Source organism: Peromyscus eremicus, chromosome 1 (assembly GCF_949786415.1).
Source record: "Peromyscus eremicus chromosome 1, PerEre_H2_v1, whole genome shotgun sequence".
Lineage (NCBI taxonomy): Eukaryota > Metazoa > Chordata > Mammalia > Rodentia > Cricetidae > Peromyscus > Peromyscus eremicus.
In genome coordinates, this window is record NC_081416.1 from 154981771 (window position 1) to 155000593 (window position 18823).

General features: G+C 49.1%; 2 protein-coding genes across 3 annotated transcripts in view; one reads left to right on the forward strand and one right to left on the reverse strand.

Moving 5' to 3' along the window:
* The window catches only part of Ankrd27 (ankyrin repeat domain 27), a 52342-nt gene extending 43778 nt beyond the window's left edge, over window positions 1-8564 (reverse strand). The window contains exons 1-2 of one of the 2 annotated variants that reach the window (XM_059274839.1): window positions 8351-8564; window positions 2210-2341 (exon numbers count right to left, since the gene is read on the reverse strand). In XM_059274839.1, the coding sequence (XP_059130822.1) occupies window positions 2210-2311 (102 nt within the window). In that variant the 5' untranslated portion in view covers window positions 2312-2341; window positions 8351-8564. The remainder of the gene's footprint in view (window positions 1-2209; window positions 2342-8350) is intronic. The other variant, XM_059274828.1, reaches the window with a different exon arrangement.
* Window positions 8565-9140: 576 nt separating this feature from the next.
* Window positions 9141-11794, forward strand: Rgs9bp (regulator of G protein signaling 9 binding protein). The gene has a single exon (XM_059253377.1). The coding sequence runs from the start codon at window positions 9478-9480 to the stop codon at window positions 10189-10191; it is 714 nt and encodes a 237-aa protein (XP_059109360.1). The 5' UTR covers window positions 9141-9477; the 3' UTR covers window positions 10192-11794.
* Window positions 11795-18823: the final 7029 nt, after the last annotated feature.

Below are 18823 nucleotides of genomic sequence, written 5' to 3' on the forward strand. Positions count from 1 at the left end.
GAGGCAGGCGGACCTCTGTGAGTTCAAGGCCAGCCTGGTCTACAGAGTGAGTTCCAGGACAGAGAGACAGAGACAGACAGAGAGACAGAGAGAGCAGCTAAGTAAGCCATGGAGAACAAGCCAGTAAGCAGCGGTCCTTCACGGCTTCTACTTCAGCTCCTGCCTCCAGGTTCCTGCCTTGAGTTCCTGCCCTGATTTCCCTTCCTGACAGATGGTGATGCAAACCAAGACAACCACTAATGTGCAAAATGAAACATTGCTTAGGGATGGCAGGCTCCGGTGTTAGAGGCTTGGTCCCAGCTGGTGGCTCTTTTGAGAAGATTCGAGAGGCTTAGGAGGTGGGACCTATCTGGTCACAGCAAGTCACTGGTAATATGCCTTGTGGGCTGAGCTGGTCCCTGGTTCCTCCCTTGCTGCTTCCTTCTCCACCCTGAGGAGAAGAACCTTCTGCACCACACACTCCCACCACCACAATGATCCACCTCACCACAGGCCCAGAGCCAACAGTCAAGATGCTAGCCGAACAAAATCATCTCTTCCTCCATCAGCGGGTTCCCGCTAGGTATTCTGTCATAGTGTCAAGAATATTAACTAACACCCCCCCCCCCCCCCGCCCAGCCCAAGCACTAGGAAGATCTGCAACATCAGGACACGGGGTATTCCTCCAGGCAGCAGAGCCCCCCCACCCCAATGCCACCATTTCTCCTGCATGCTTCTCCCATTCCTGTTGCCTGGCCACCTCGTAAGCTTTTGAGGTTGTGCCCTATGTCATAGAAATTCTTTCCCTTTGGGAAACATCTTTCCAAGCTACGTGCTAGTTTCATTTCCGTTTCTGTGATTAAAAAAAAAAAAAAAAAAAAAAATCCTGACCAAAAGTGGCCCAGGAGAAGAAAGGGTTCTCTGGACTGACATTTCCAGTGACTGTCCACCCCTGAGGGGTGGGCTAGCCAGGACCTCCAGTGGTCACACGCACAGTCAAGGCAGAGAGAAACGACACACCCATACTGCCTGCTTGCTGTCACCCACATCAGTTAGCTTTCTTCACTCTCCTGCCATCCAAGGTTCGTGACACAGTGTGGCCCACAGCAGGCTGTGCTGTCCTGCATCCATTAACGATATGGTCACAGGCCGACCTGACCTGGATAATTCCTCCACTGAGACTTTCCTCCCAGGTGATTCTAGGTTGGGACCTGATGAATACTTTTTAATTCATTAAGTTGGTGCTGAGAACTGAACCTGGGTCCTCTGCAGAAGCAGGAAGTGCCCTTAGCCAATGAGCATCAAGCACTCCAGGTTGACATGTGAAACCAGCCATGCCGCTGTGTATGAATTCACATGTTCATATTCCCGAGTCTCACCAGGTGAGAACTGCCGAACACTGGCATGCCTACTAGTTCATGTCAACTTCACACAAGCTGGAGTTATCTCAAAGGGAGAACCTCAGTTGAGAAAATGCCTTACCATAACATCCTGCTACAAGGCACTTTCTTAATTAGTGATTGATGAGGGAGGGCCCAGGACATTGTGGGTGGTACCACCTCTGGGCTGGTGGCCCCAGGTTCTATAAGGAAGCAGGCTGAGCAAGCCATGGGGAGCAAGCTAGTAAACAGCATCCCTCCATGGTCTCTGCATCAGCTCCTGCCTCCAGGTTCCTGCCCTGTTTGAGTTCCTGTCCTGACTTCCTTCAATGATGAATAGCAATATAGAAGTGTAAGCCAAATAAACCCTCTCCTCTCCAACTTGCTTTGGTCATGGTGTTTCATCACAGCAATAGAACCCAAACTAAGACACCAGGCTTCGGTCCCAGGCAGCTGCTTCATCCAGGTAGCAGCCTGAAGGGGTCCCTCACTGTTCGTGCACACAGCCTGAAGGGGTCCCTCACTGTTCGTGCACACAGCCTGAAGGGGTCCCTCACTGTTCATGCACACAGCCTGAAGGGGTCCCTCACTGTTCATGCACACAGCCTGAAGGGGTCCCTCACTGTTCGTGCACACAGCCTGAAGGGGTCCCTCACTGTTCGTGCACACGGCCTGAAGGGGTCCCTCACTGTTCGTGCACACGGCCAGCATGCCCTAACACCTGGGGCACAGCACAGGGCTTTGCTAAACTTAGCAGCTCTGTAACTGACTTCCTCGGAATGTCTCATTTCTGCCACACTTCTGACACTGCTCACACACCTGAGGGCAACCCTCAGGACGGGTAGACTTACAATGCCATGCATCTGGGCCACCTTGCTGTACAAGTCAGGCCGCCACTTCTGAAGGGCCAGGTAGAAAGGGTTCTTCAGGAGATCTTCGTCATATAGAGCCATATGGAGTTCAGGGGGGTCCAAGTGAGCTTCCTGGAACAAGGGAGGAAAAAGCTGTGAAGAGACAGGGCCTCAGGATGTACCAGTCAGCCTGGAACTATAGACCAAGCTGACCTTGAACTCAGAGATCCACCTGCTTCTGTCTCCCAAGTGTTAGGATTAAAGGCTTTTGCCATCACAACCAGCATAGTTGATTGTGTTTTTTGTGGGTTTTTTTTTTTTTTTTTTTTTTTTTGGTTGTGGTTACCCACCTACCCATGCGCACACGCACGCAGCTCTAAGGACTGAACCTCAGGTCTTGTGCTTGCCAACGCGTTAAATGCCCAAACACTTGGTGTTTGTGGGTTTGTTTTGGTTTGTTTTGGTTTTTCGAGACAGAGTTTCTCTGTGTAGTTTGGTGCCTGTCCTGGATCTCGCTCTGAGGCTGGCCTCGAACTCACAGAGATCCGCCTGGCTCTGCCTCCCGAGTGCTGGGATTAAAGGTGTGCGCCACCACCGCCCGGCTTGTTGTTTTGCTTTTGAAGCAGAATCCCCCTACATATATAGCCCAACCTGATCTCAAAATCAGGATTCTCTTGCCTCAGTCTCCCTCACTCTGGGATTGGAGTACGTCTGCAATGCTATACCCAGCTTTCTCTACACTATTTCATCCTGAGCCAACCCTGTGGCCTAAGTTAACTAGCTATGATTTCTGAGCATCAGCCTCCAGGGGCCTTACATACAGACCAAGTAAGAAGAAAACATGGGGGTGGGGGTGGGGGAAGGCGGTGTCCATGTGATCTAGTGAACACAGCCAAACAGGAACAAAACAGTCACAGCATTAAGACAGGTGAGGCAGATGAAACCATCCAGAGAACAATGGAACAAGGGCAGCTAGAAGCTGTTACTCTGTGACTTCTCTACATCAAAGGCCACCTGAGGCCAGGTCCCCTCCAATTCCACAAACACAGCTCCCTGTAACCTATAAAAACCCTAAACTTTCTCACATTGCCATCTCCAACCCATCTGGATTTTATTTCTGTATATGCTATAAATCGGCAGCTGATTTCATTTTCCATATGGTAAGCCAATTGTCCCAACGTCACTTTTGGCACAACCGCCATCTTTCATAGCAGTTGGGAAAGCTGTCCGCTACACTAGAGTCCTCGTGTGCGGCCGTCCTATTTCTGTTCTGTACTTGTGTTCCAATGGTCTAGACCCGCTCAAAGAGAGGTAGGTAAAAAATAGAACTACAGACACAGATCACACGGTTAGACGGAAATTCTTATTGCATTTGTTTTGAATGATTGCATTTTCTTTTTGGTTTTTCACATGGGGGGCAGGACGTGTGCCACAATGTGCATGCATGTGGAGGTCAGAGGGCAACTCACAGGACTTGCTTCTCTCCTTCCAACATATGGGCAGGCCCTGGGGATGGAATTCAGGTCCTCAGGCTTGGTGGCAACAATGTTTACTGACTGTACTACCTTGCGCTGGCTGTACTTGTATTGCTTTTATTGTATCTATATGGTCTCAAATATACGATCTTTGTAACTCAACTCAGTATCTGGGTCTACAGGTAAGCACCACCATGCCTGATACGTGCATAATATAAATGTCTAGAAGTCACGCTTAAAAGGAGAACAGCTAAAACTGATTTTAATTTTCTATATCCAACATATACTTTCTTTTTGGTTTGTTTGTTTGTTTTTCGAGACAGGGTTTCTCTGTGTAGCTTTGTGCCTTTCCTGGATCTCACTCTGTAGCCCAGGCTAGCCTCAAACTCACAGAGATCCGCCTGGCTCTGCCTCCCGAGTGCTGGGATTAAAGGTGTGCGCCACCACCGCCCGGCCAACATATACTTTCAACATATAATCATTATTTTAAAATTAAAATTAATGTGGCCAGTGAGATAGATGACTCAGTGGGTGAAGGTGCTTGCTGCCAAGCCTGATGACCTGAGTTCAATCCCCAGGACCCACATGGAAGGAGAGAACTGACTCCCGAGAGTTGACTTCTGACTTCTTTTTTAAATTATTATTTTTATTTTCTTTTATGTGCATGGGTGTTTTGCCTACATGTATGTCTGTGAACCATGTGCATGCTGGTACATGTGGGGGCCAGAAAAGGGTGTCATATCTCCCTGGAACTGGAGTTACAGACAGTTGTGGGTGCGGGAATTGAACCTGGGTCCTCTGCAAGAGCAGCCAATGCTCTTAACCACTGAGCCACCTCTCCAGCTCCTGTCCCTTAATTTCTACACACACACACACACACACACACACACACACACAAAACCAATGTTTAAAATAACATTTTTTAGTGATGGAAAGAATAACACCTGGAAAAGGTTATTTCATCAGCCACAAATGACAAGACCAAACGCCATCTCCCCAGATGGACAAGTTGGCCTGAAGACAGCCACACAGGCCCCACACCAAATCTCTTGGCCCAGTGAGAGCTAACTTGACTACTGGCCCCACTGGGGCCTGATCTGAGGAGCTACCTTCAAAGAAGACTTTTAAGAAGAGGCTAGAATAAAAAACGGGTGCAAACGATCCCTCCTTGGGCCTCAGGGAGATCTTGGCAACAGTTCAGGTGTTTGATCCATTGAATTCCATTATTGCTGGAGACTAGATAATCCTTTCCTGATCCCCAACAGAAGAAGTGGCGAATGCAGTTTTGAAGGGACAGAGTCACGAGGAACAGCCTTTCTTTCTGGTTTCTTTCTCATAGTTGGTCCACAGGGTGGAGTGTAACAGCAGAAGATGCTTTGGATAAAAACCACTTGAGAAACAGGATGTGCTACGTTATGTCGAGATCAAGCTGGGGAAGGACATCGCCACACTGGCAAAGCACCAAAACTGTCATTCCCCACAGGAGATAAGGCCAGAGAGGAAAAGGAATAGCAGGGAATGGAGAGGATCCGAGATGGAGGCGTGCCTCGAACATACCGGAGCAATGCTAAGGATTCAGGAGGTGAGGGGTTCTATGTGAGCACAGAAAACTAGGCTAAAACTTTTTTTTAATTAAGTAAGATGAGTCCATAAAAGTCCTAAGAATCCGAGCACCACAGGAGTCTTGACGATCCCTGCCAGACCTCTAATGATATGATAATTTACAGAAAAGTCAGTAGCGTTAGTCGGAAATGCCAAATACCCCTGAACACGAGCCATCTGAGGCTAGCTACCCTGTCAACAAGATAGCCATACGGCGCCCCAAATTAGCCTGAACATTTCAGGGGACAGTGTGCACAGTTCAATGTGGTTTTGTGGTCTTCAACTGTCCTGCCAACCCAGATAAGTCAGGGTGGCCAGGACCCATCAGGTGACAGGATGCAGCACTGCTCCCAGAATCCAGCACAGGGAGTCTGTGGCCCCAGAGATGCACTCCCGGCCATTGTAGCTATCTCTGCCCTGTGAGGACCCTAACCAGGCACCCTCGCCAAGTGATGAGCAATGCTCTCCAGGAATATATGATTCAAAGTGTGTGTGTGTGGGGGGGGGTGCGGGCGGGGATTACAAAAAGGGAAAACTTTCTAGTCGTCTATTTTTAATGCCAATGGAAGCCATCATGGGGGGTGTAGTCTGTGTCTTCTAGTCACCCATGTCCTTCTGGGCCTGTAATATTTACAGATCTCAGCTATATTTTTTCTTAAAATCCTTTGTTAAAGGCCTTCATTTGGCTCACCGCGAGGCTGTTAAGAGGAAGCAAGAAGACAGCTGTCTTGCCCAGGTGGGTGAAGGGTTAATCCCAGGCAGCAGCCATGCAGGTAAAAAGGGAAAGAGCCCAAAATAAACAAGATGCTCAAAGCTTGTCAAACACAGTGACACTGGAATGTGCCGTGTTGGGGAGGAAAGGTCAGGGGCAGTTAAGTTTGGAGGGCTACAATCACTACTCAAAATGCCACCCTATCACCCTGCAACCGCCATGTACCCATCTACTTGCCAGATCTCCAGCAGATGGGCAGGCATTCTGAAGGCCGTTTCTCAGTATCTCCCAAAGATGGCCAACCTCATGACCATTCATTCCTCTGAACTGATTCCTCTCTAAGTCTGTCATCTATAATTGTTTGGTCGTGTTCCTCAGCACCCCTTGGAGACGAAGAAGTTACTGGACACCAGCCGAATGTCACCAGCTAATCGTCAGGGAGTGTCCTAACAGCACAAAGTCATTGACGAGCACACAGACAAATCAATAACGAAAAGCCTGCAGCAGCCTGGTATGAGCGCAGCACCGTCGGATTGGCACACGGAGGTCCAGGCACAGGACCTGGAACCCAGGCCCTATGCAGACACTACTGCTGCTCTCATAGTAAAGCTGCCTGTAGGAGCCGGGCGGTGGTGGCGCACGCCTTTAATCCCAGCACTCGGGAGGCAGAGCCAGGCGGATCTCTGTGAGTTCGAGGCCAGCCTGGTCTGCCGAGTGAGTTCCGGGAAAGGCGCAAAGCTACACAGAGAAACCCTGTCTCGAAAAAACAAACAAACAAACAAACAAAACAAAACAAAACAATAATCCAGCCAGACTTTAAAGCCGGGCGGTGGTGGCGCACGCCTTTAATCCCAGCACTCGGGAGGCAGAGCCAGGCGGATCTCTGTGAGTTCGAGGCCAGCCTGGACTACCAAGTGAGTCCCAGGAAAGGCGCAAAACTACACAGAGAAACCCTGTCTCGAAAAACCAAAAAAAAAAAAAAAAAAAAAAAAAGCTGCCTGTAGGATTCCTTCAGGTGAGACAACAAGGCTCTCGGAGTTCACCCAAGGTCTAACCTGGGAACACACATTCACCCAACTTCAAGACCATCCTCTGCCTCTGCCTCCCGGATATCACACACACACCTGTCCTGGTGAATCACACCCAAGTGACCTCTCCAACCTCGAGTGTACACAATATTCTTCTGTCTCCCTCCCCGCCACTGCCTCCCCCCATGGTCTCTACTTGGTGTTTGGCTTTTGTCTACTTTTGCAGCCTCATCATTCCCCATCCCCCTCCAGCTTTCCAAAGGGATGGGTTCTCCCTCCTTCCACTCATTCCTGAAACCTATTCCCCTATCAAGACCTATGAGTGGCCCGTGTGGCTGCCACCATCCTCCCCAGAGAACTGCCAAGTCCCACAACATCCAAGTTCTGGATGCGAACGGCCAGATGAACTGGCTAAAGGAACGACCCCTAAGTGACAGTAAGTACTGGAGCTCAGGGCTCTAGACCCTCTTGGCTGCCACACCACCACGGCCTGCACTGGGGGGCTCTCAAAACGCTAATATGCGCTCCTGCGCTTCAGGGCCAGTGGGAAGTCTACAACGTTTAATGAAAACAGGAGCCTCTCTACACAGAACGAAACAATTCCCAGCCACTGAACACTGTCTGTCCAGCCTCATCAGCCCTCATATTCCTCGATAACGATGTGTCACTTGCTACCACTGCCACCCGCTGTTGACTGTCCACGTCCCCTGCAGCTGGAGGCGAGGCTGGAGGGGCACCGCCTGGCGCGCGCTCATCTGGACAGTCCGTTTTCAACCAAGAAACTGAACAGACTACCTAAGAGTTTTCCAGAAGTGCTCTCTACCTACTGGGCGAGAGGACGTCGCCACGTGTAAAGCAGGCAGGCATACCCTCTCCTCCTTCATCCCTCGCGGGGACCACAATCGGACGGCCTAGACTGGGACCTGCACACACAGCCTCCTCCTCAAGTATCCAGGTTGGCCACCGGAAAACCTCCCAGGTCACACGACCTGTGAGCGACGGCCCCGTCCACTGTCCCAAGTTCCAGATCCCCGGACCCGGGCCTGCCGTGGAGCCCCGAGAACAGAGGACGCATTCTCCGCGCCGCCTCGCCTTTCCTCTAGACTAGGTGGACACCGTAGGCAAAGCGCGCCCCGCTGCGGACAGTAGAGGAACCAGAGGGGCTAGGAGCTCAGTCCGCAAAGGGCCCGGGCCCCGGGGGCCCATCAGCCCTGCCCCGGGCTCCAGCTCAGCGCAGGGAGCCCCTCCCCCTTCCGCTCCCCGCCCGACCTCCGCGCCCCCCAGAGTAGGGAGGCGCTGGAGGACACCCTTCGAGGACACTTACTTAAGAGGCTACATAGTTTCACCTCTGAGCTACGACAGCACCTCCCAGGCTCTGGGCTGGAATCTCAGTGCCCACCACCCGGGTGCGGCAGCTCCAATCTTCAGCCCACCCCTTTACTCCGCCGTTGGGTGGAGCCTCATCCCAGTTTGTCCAATAAGAGGTCAACTTCACTGAGACTGACATGTAAATAGAGCAATCATTAAGTCCAGTTCAGTTGGGGGGTGGGGCTCAGGCGACTCCGCGCTTCCTACTCAGAGTAGCCCCGCCCAGAGTCAGGGAGTGCGCGTGCCCAAAATGCGAGAGGGCGGGACCTGGAGAAGATCTGACACTAGGGGTGGGGTCCAAAGTGGGTCCCCGAACTGGGGCTGGACGGCGATGGAGAAGAGCCCCACCTAGGTAACCATTCTGCCCCGCCGATCGCCCTGTGTTGCCGGTGACTCAGATCAGAGGTGCTCAGTCCTCCGAGCCACACTACTCTGTTGCCTACAGGAGTCAGTGACCCTCAGCCCCGTCTCCTCACTATCATGGGCTCCGCATAAGCTTCTTTCTACCGAGCCTCAGTTTTCCTCGTCTGCAAAACAGGAAAAAGTTGGATTTGCAAGGCGCTAAGGTTCCAGAACTATAATGGAATGCATGGTAGGGAAAGGAGGGAAAGCCACATTTGACCTCCCCTGGCTGGGCCCCGCCTACCGCTGGTCAAGGGGGAGGAAGCTCCTGGCCCAGACCCGCCGCAGGAGGCGTGTCCTAGGAAACTGGATCCTGCTGCCCTTGGCCCGAGCTGAGGCGTGCCGCTCAGCCTGGAGACGTGGGATCGACCAAGGATGGGGTTTGCATCCTGGGCTTCTCAGGGAGCCACCGTGAAGGAGAAAGTCGTGCAGAGACACTGCGAGTGACCTGGAGCGCGTCGCGGAAAATGGAGGAGAGGATGGGAGGCAGCTAGCCCGACTCCCTCTGCACTCGGGGACGTCGGAGGCGCACGTCGAGGGTCCCCCAGAGAGCTCCGTTTAGAGCGGCGGAAAGGCAATGAGGAGCGTTCGGTTCGCCCAGCCCAAGACTGGCATCGGGGCTGGAGGCGACCTGCGACGCTGAAGGGTGCGAGTGGGGCACCGCCGCCGAAGGGCAGCGCCATGGCCAGGGAGGAGTGCAAGGCGCTGCTGGACGCGCTCAATAAGACCACGGCGTGCTACCATCACTTGGTGCTGACTGTGGGAGGCTCCGCGGACACGCAGGACCTACGCGAGGAGCTGCAGAAGACCCGCCAGAAGGCGCGCGAGCTGGCCGTAGCCACCGGCGCCCGGTTGACCATCGCATTGCGCGACCGGGGCTTGGCGACCGAGGAGCGCGCGGAGTTCGAGCGGCTCTGGGTGGCCTTTTCGGGCTGCCTGGACCTGCTCGAGGCTGACATGCAGCGCTCACTGGCGCTGGGAGCTGCCTTCCCGCTGCACGCGCCGCGCCGGCCACTCGTGCGCACAGGAGTGGCCGGAGGCTCCTCTGCTGTGGCCGCGCGCGCCCTGAGCGCTCGCAGTTTGCGACACGAGGCCGAAGGCGACTTCGACGTCGCCGATCTGCCCGAGTTGGAACGCGAAGTCCTCCAAGTGGGCGAGATGATCGACGACATGGAAATGAAAGTCAACGTACCCCGCTGGACTGTGCAGGCGCGGCAGGCGGCGGGCGCCGAACTCCTGTCCGGTGCCAGTGCCGGTGCGTCTTCGGCTGGTGGCATTTCAGTAGAGGAGCGCGCGGGACCCTGCGACCCCAGCAAGGCCCTAGCCGCCACTGTTTTCAGTGCCGTGCTGCTGGTGGCTGTGGCACTCGCCTTATGTGTGGCAAAGCTGAGCTGACTGATACCCAACGACCACCCACTGCCCCTTCTCCTTCCAGGGTATGGGTGTCGGGGGCTGGCCTGTTAAAGAGAGGTAGTGAACCCGGGTGTGTGCACGCGTATGAACACGATCCTTTCAAGGCACACTTCTGCCTGGGCAAGACATGTTTTGTTTTTTAACTTGCTGGCTCAAGAGGAGTTAACTGCACAGGGCGGTCAGGGCATTACCTCTAATGTCTGCAGGAGCTTTATCTCCTATTAATAGAAACCGGTCCAGAGTGACCCCAGATCCCTTTGAGTTTGATGGGTTAACACGTGTGCGCCAAGTTTGGTACCCTCGCCCTAGTCGGTAGCTCCCACTTTGCATGAGGGCAATTTGGGAAAGGTGTAGAGTTGCATCAAGCATAGTAAGGGCGCCGTTTTGTTCCCTAGTCGAGAAAGGAGTTGCAGTAAGATGTGAGTGGGTTTATTACCTTAATCCTTTGGGGCCTAAGCTTTGGGAAAGTTTGCTGGTAGAGGTTCATGCAAAGTGCTTTCTCTAGGGACACTACTGCACTTCTTGGCGGACGTTGTCCGTTAGTCACCGGGAGCGGCAGCTCCCCGAGGTTTGGTGTTGTGACCCCATTTAGGAAACCCAAGGAGGTTGTTTCAACTCGATGTGGTAGATAGAGTTGGACCCACTGCACACTTGCCTCAAGAAAAGACTCTCCCTACCCATCCCTGGATGAGGGAGGGGGGAGCGGTGAACAGTAAATGCCACTTCGGGAGGGGCCACACTGCTATGTAAACAGGCACGTTCTCCTCCCCAGAGGCTTATTTTATCCCAGAATTAGACCACAGTGTTTGACCCTCCTTTGAGGGAGGGCTGGGGGAATCCTCTTTGAAGCCCTTAATCCTATCTATCCCTGGACTTTACTTGCCAGCCAATAGGAGCACAAGCTTTCTAGAGAGCTGCCCAACTGTCTGACCCCATGCTGCAGGAAAGGGCAATACTGGCATCACTAGCACACAGAGGCTGGGAGCCCGGCAGCTGAGACTGAGTTCAAAATGTAACAGTTTTGAGTTGGAATTTAAGGAGCTTTAAACACACACACCAACACACACATCTGAAAGAATGACATTAGCATATTAGTACCGAAGCTGGGTTTTGTTTGTTTGTTTATAGTGTAAAAGAAACTGGGCCACAAGCTCATATATGCCAAATGAGTCAAGCTTAGAGATCTTTTACATGTACCCGAGGCTACTAAATATGATCTGCATCTATTTTTTAAAATCTATATTTTTGGGACCAGAGAGATGGCTTAACAGAAGTTTATATTGTAGCCGGGCATAGTGGTGCATGTCTTTAATCCCAGCACTCTGAAGACAGAGGCAGGCAGACTGCTGTGAGTTCAAGGCCAGCCTAGTCTACAGAGCGAGTTCCATGACAGCCAGGACCACATAAAGAGACCTTGTCTCAAAAAACACATTTTTAAAAAAGGCATGTATTTATTCCTCTTGCAGAGCATGCAAGTTCTGTTCCCAGCACCCACCTCCAGCAGCTCACAACTGCCTGTAACGCCAGCTCCAGGAAAGGTCTGATGCCCTCTTCTGGCCTCCTTAGGCACTTGCCCTCACATATACATAATACACACACACACACACACACACACACACACACACAACTAAAACTAAATCTTTTAAAAGGAATCCATATTTTTGCATAGAGATTGAATTTCGAGATCATGGCACAAACTGCCAGAATCATCTACATAAAAGGCAGAAGCAGCCTCACTTTCCACCTATAAAGAAGGAGACCTGAGACACACTCTTGGCCCCAAGCCCATGTTACCTTTCTGGCCAGGCTCTGTCACATTCCTGGCGAAGTGGGACAGAGAAAGCAGATGCATTTAACTTTTCAAAGATAATTTGGAATGAGATCAAAGATTTGCTTGGCTGGAACCAGGATTTTTTTTTACCCTCTAACAGTGAGAAAGAGCTAGAGAGATGGCTCAGGGGTTAAGAGCACCCACTGGCTGCTCTTCCAGAGAACCTAGGTTTGATCCTCAGCACTGCTGCATGCTGGCGGTGCACAGACATACGTGCAGGCAAAACCCCCTAAACACCAGATGATGATGATGATGATGATGATGATGATGATGATGATTTTTTTAAGTGAGAAAGAGGACCAGGTGTAGGGAAATAGCAGTTCTTTACAAGGTCAATTTGGAAGGCTAATGGACACAAGTCTGGGCACCTGGGTCTAGGTGCTGCGCCCCCTACCCCAGGCCATGTGGAGTGTGTGTGAAATATGGAATCTGTTTGCAGGTGATTTGACTGTGCTTTTAAAAGACCCACAGGGGTTTTTCGTTTGTTTGTTTGTTTGTTTGTTTGAGACAGGGTTTCTCCTTGTAGTTTTGGTGCCTGTCCTGGATCTCGCTCTGTAGACCAGGCTGGCCTCGAACTCACAGAGATCTGCCTGGCTCTGCCTCCTGAGTGCTGGGATTAAAAGCATGGACCACTGTCACCTGGCCCCACAGGTCTTAAAGCCGATTAAATGTTTTACAATAATTACTAGTAAGAGTTCTTGCTCCCTCCGGGCTAGGTAACTCTGATTAGGTACCACGTCGCTGCTTGTCCAGGATGCCTTTAGAGACAATGTAGAAAGTTTTAAACTCTGCCTGCCACACACAACACAATTGAGAGTCTCTGTCACCTTCTTCAGAGACTCATCTCTCTGGCAAGAGAAGTCTGGAGGCATTTGGTGACATGGCATTAGGAAATCTCTGTAAGAAACAGTTGGTGAAGGCACCCTGCCATTTCCAAGACTGTAACTCTCTACTCCTATCAGGGAGTTTTGGTTTATATTTTTTAAAAATTGGAGGCCGGAGAGATGGCTCAGCAGGTAAGAGCCCTTGCTGCTTTTATAAAGGACTGCTGTTCAGGTCACAGCCACCTGTCACTCCTGCTCCTGGGAATCTGGCGTCCTCTTCTGGCCTCCATGGGCACTGCACATACATGGTGGGTGCATGTGTGTGCACACACAAATATTAGTAAATTTCTCAAAATTGTTCTGTAGAGTGTATTGAAAACGTAAGCCATATGGCACTGAATAATCCATTAAGCCAGTGGTTCTGAGCCTTCCTAACACTGCAACACTTTAATACAATTCCTTGAGTTGTGGTGACCCCCAACCTTAAAATTATTTTCATTGCTACTTTGTCACTGTAATTTTGCTACTGTTATGAATTGTAATGTAAATATCTGATGTGGAGGATATCTAATTGTGACCCCTGTGGGGTCGCAACCCACAGGTTGAGAATCACTGCTTTAAAAGCTAAGTGGACAAATGTCCTACTGTCACTCTATTTAATTAGCTGAGTCATCAGATGCCCACCTGTTTGTGAGGGCTCTCAGATCACTGCAACTTGTGATAAAATGTTGCAAAAAGAAAGGGCTGAATTAACGTAAACATTCTTCTAATAGATCTGTGAACCCAAGAAACTCACTGAGTTTGAAAATGTTAAACATGAGGTGAATTCTTTGGTATTCTGATGCTGTCTAGGGGAACTGCTAGGACATAGGCAAAGTCACCAACTGGCTATTTTCTAACTAATATGTCTACTCTTGTTTCTACGTGTAACTGACAAGCTTTGCTGATTCTTACTTTGCTGTTGAAGTCATTTATTTTCTATAGACATTTGGTATGCTCTTATACTTGATACAATTGATAGGAAAAAAATTCAAAATGCATCGGCTAAGCTGGGTTTCGTGTAGGTCTGCTATTTAAGAATGAAGCAGGAAGATCACCAGTTCAAGATTAGCGTGGGCTGCGGTGTGAGTTCAAGGCTAACCTGGGCAACTTAGACTCAAAATGAAAAGTGAAGAAGATCGGGGTTGTGGCCTAACGGCAGAGCCCTTGCTTAGCATGTTGGAGCCTTCAGATTCAATCCTGTGGCCCTCAAAAATGTATTAATTGATATTAAAAGACAAAAGCTTGGGATGTCAAGGGACTATCAGCCTATCAAGGGAATGGGTTCTGAACCAGCAGTAAGCTACTAATGATTACAATAATGATATTGAAGGAAGTAAATACCTAGATAACTTTTTTTTCTAAGACAGGATCTCATTATGTAGTCCTAGCGGTCCTGGAACTCATATGAAGACCAGGCTGCCCTTGAACTCAGAGAGATCCTACTGCTTCTGCCGCCTGAGTGCAGGGATTAAAGGCATGCGCCACTATGCCTTGCTTTAAATGTGTAGCCCAGATTGGCCTCGAAATAGTGATCCTCCTGCCTTAGCCTCTTCAGAATATGCTACCAGTGTGGGCCACCACAACCAGTTGGATGATTTTATGTAATATAAAAGGTTATGTTTTTAAATGCCATGAGGGAAGATATTCAGGGTGGAATTAAAGCCTGAGCTTTGTGATTTCCCTGTAGTCTGCAGGATGCTGTGTAAAGGATGTGTGATGCTGAGTAACTGGAAAGCAGTTTTGACTGAAGAGATGTGTAATTTGCATGAGGTCCCTGGTAATGCTGCACCCCCCTGCCCCATTGTGCACATTGGTCCATTTTCAAGCTGCTCCCTTCCTCCTTAGAGTGTTCTCTGATGGATGCTTTGTAAAGCTGTGAGCTCCTGTGTATGAGGAGCTGATGACCAAAATGTTGCAGAAGGAGTTCACCTCTGCATCCCTCGGGGTGTGCCTCTCCCTCCAGGACCCACCATCTGCCCTGGCCAGGAAACTCTGCCTCTCGCCAAGTACCTCAAGCCGTTCGCTATCCCTGTGCCTCGAATCTTCTACTGGCACCGGGGGAGGGGGGGAGGAAGGGGGGGCGCTTGACCAGTTAACTCAGTGAGCCCTTGTTCAGCAGATCGCATTAAATCGAGAAAGGCTTATTTGGTTAGTTGGTTTTGGGTTTTTATGGGTTTTTTTTTTTTCCTGATGACTTTAGGTATATCCTTGTTGAATGTAATCTTGTAGTGTGGTGGTTATTGTCTAAAAATAGTTTAGGGACTAGAGAGATGGCTCAGAGGTTAAGAGCATATACTCTTCTTCCAGAGGTCACAAGTTCGATTCTCAGCACCCACATCAGGTGGCTCACAACTGCTCATAACTCCAGCTCCAATTGGATCCGACACCTCTGGCCTCTGTGGACACCTGCACTCATGTGTACACAGATAACACATCCATACACATAATTAAAAATAATAAAATACGCCGGGCGGTAGTGGTGTACGCCTTTAATCCCAGCACTAGGGAGGCAGAGGCAGGCAGATCTCTGTGAGTTCGAGGCCAGCCTGGTCTTCAAAGTGAGTTCCAGGAAAGGTGCAAAGCTATACAGAGAAACCCTGTCTTGAAAAACCAAAAAAATAAAATAAAATAAAACACTTTAAATGTTTAAAAAGATTAGGAGTCAGGCCAATGAGGTGGCTCAGGGGTAAGGGAGCTCACTGCTAACCCTGCCAACGCCAGTGCCGTCCTGGAACCCACATGGAAGGAGAGAACAGACCACCGAGAGTTGTCCTCTGACCTCTCCACACGTACTGTGACACGTGTGTCTCCCTCTCCACACACACACAAAATAAATATATAATATGTGTAAAAAATAACAACTATTTAGTTTTAAAAATCAAAATTAATTAAGCTTAGAGTCATTTCAGTGAACACAGAGTTAGAGTATAGACCTTAAAGAGCAAGCATGGACTTGGGGTGTAGGTCAGCAGTAGTGGACTTGACTAGTACTTCAAGGCTCTGGATTCAGCTCCCAGCACTACAAAGGAAAGCAGAGTTATTGTGTTATGCTATCTGTGTTTAGTATTTAAACAGATAAGGAATTAGAATTCAGACTCTTAAGTCTGAGTCTATTTATTTATTTTTAGGGGCTGGAGAGACAGCTTACAGGTAAAGAGTACTTATTGCTCTTGCAGAGGACCAGGGTTCAGTTCCTAGCACCAACAAGAGGCAGCTCGTGCCTGCCTGTACCTCTAGTTTCAGAGTATCTGTCACTCTCTGCTGGCTTCCAAAGACACTGTACATCCAACTCACACGGGCACACACACACACACACACACACACACAAATAACAAGATCTTATTTTCAGTCTGTTTTGTGAAGCAATCAGGCCACCTCAAGAGATTCTGGGAAACTGTAAAGACAAGCCCCTGTCATGTGTCATATAGTTTGGGAACTATGTTAGCTCCCTAACCTTAGGAAACCGTGCAGCAGGGACTGTTTCTATGTGTAATGGTGGATCTATCATGGAATCAAGGGTTTCACATCTACATGTCGTATCAACAGTTCTAACCACAATGTTGTGAATAAGTAAAAAAGTAAAGATAATGTGCCGCATTAATAACCTAGCAGGAAAAGGCACCTTCACATGACTCCACTATCAACTTACAACCTGAAAGCATATCCTTAATTTTCTTCAGACATATTGGAATGGAAGCATACAGCCCAATCAACAGACTTACTCTCCACAGCCTCGGATGCATAAAGAGATGTTCAGAGAGGCTTCAAGACTGTGGCTGTCTGCCGGGTGTTTTCCTCTGCATCTGTTTGTGCTCAGCCTCTAACACAGAAAACATGGCTGTGAGCAACACAGATCAAAGCTACTCTTCAAATGCGCTCTCTTCTGGTTCTTGAGAACGGACAACGGGTCCTGTGATGGTCGGACAATATACATGTCTGGGAAAATATTCCTGTCATTTACTTATTTTCCATCTCATTCCATGGAGGGTTCTGGATATTTTCCCTTCGGGACTGCAAGATAGAGGACACCCCAGTTCCCTAGTTTTTTAGTGTTTCAGAAGTTTAAGACCTTAAGTTTATCGGACCTGTGTAAATACAAGAAGTGATAGCTCCTGTTGTCAAGTGATTGTAAGGGGTCTTTCGAACATTCTGGTGCCAGAAAGTATAGTTGAGTGTTGCCTGCATGGATATATATGTATTAGGTGTGTGGAAGAAGTCTATAAAGAAATACACAGAAATGAAAATATTTGTTAAGGTGGTGAGATTATAAATGATGTTTTTCAATATTTTTATTTAATGTTGTTATATTGTTTTTACAATAAAACTTTAAATGCTATTATCATCTGGAAATGTTATTATGTTATTAAAATGTAAGTTTTAACAATCAGGATGTCTAGCTGGGTATGATAGCACACACTTTGTTTGTTTTGTTTTTTAAACAAAGCCTCTGTCTTAGTCACTGTTCCATGCCTGTGAAGAAACCCCACAACCACGGCAATTTTTATAAAAGAAAGCATTTAATTGGGGGCTTGCTTACAGCTTGGGAGGGTTAGTCCATCATCATTATGGTGGGGAGCAGACAGGCAGAACACTGGGGCAGTAGCTGAGGGCTTTACATCCTGATCCACAGGCAGCGGGCAGAGAGAGGTACTGGTCCCAGTATGGGCTTTTGAAACCTCAAAGCCCACCCTCAGAGATACACTTCCTCCAAAAAGACCACACGTCCTCCGTCAAGGCCATACCTCCTAATCCTACCAAAACAGTTTATCAACTGGGGACTGAGCATGCAAATATATGAGCCTACATGAGCCATTCTCGTTCAAACCATGGCACTCTCTCTACATAGCCTTGGCTGTCCTGGAACTTACTATACAAACCAGGCTGGCCTACTTCTGCCTGCCTGTTGAGTACTAAAATTAAAGGCTTGATACAAATTTTCAATCCAAGCACTCCAGAGGCAGGTAATTCCCCGTGGGCTCCACAGCCAGCCTGGTCTACATTGAGAGTTCCAGGTCAGCCAGAGCTATAAAGTGAAACCTTGTCTCTGTAGACAGAGTTTTCCTGTCCTGACTGACCACTCCATGTCCTGACAGGTGCTTCCAAATTACCACACAGAGACTTAATATTATTTATAATTATTTATAAATGCTCAGCTGATAGCTCAGGCTTGTTACTAGCTAACTCTTACACTTAAATTAACCCATATTTCTATTTTGCTTTGCCACATGGCTCATGGCTTGTTACTTCATTTTCTATATGTCCTGCTTGCTCAGAGGCTGGCTGGTGTCTCCAGACTCTGCCCTTCCTCATCCCATCATTCTCTGTTTGGTTTCTCACCTAGCTTATCCTGTTCAGCTATTGGCCAGTCAGCTTGTTTATTAGACCAATCATAGTGACATATATTCACACAGTGTACAGAAAGATTATTCCACAGTGTGTCTCAAACAAACAAACAAACAAACAAACAAAGCAATGACAATCAGGCTCTAAAGTATCATGAGACATAACCAGAATTTTTGACCCCAATAACAAAACACTGGTTTTTTTTACTTTCTTTTTCCTCTACTGCTGGAGATTGTAGCAGGACTTTGCACATATGCTAGGCAAGTTCTCTACCACAGAGTTATATCCTAAACAGAAAAACATTTCAGGATCTCATGGAGGAAGAGCCAGGAGCGGTGGGTACGGGCCTGTGATCATAGCACATGGGGGGTGAAGGCAGGAGGATTAGACATTCAAGGTCATTCTTCACTATAATAGTGCCTTGGAGGCCAGCCTGGGCTACATGAGACACTATCTCACAAATAAAAATGGAAGAGAAAAGGGGGGAAGGGGAGAATGAGGGCAGGTTTTAAAATGGGCTGGAGAGATGGCTCACTGTAATGCCAAGAGCAACGACTGCTCCTGCAGAGGATCC

What these genes read in the sequence shown, in the direction of transcription:
- Rgs9bp (XM_059253377.1), top strand. Translation starts at nt 9,478, where the DNA reads ATGGCCAGGGAGGAGTGCAAGGCGCTGCTGGACGCGCTCAATAAGACC.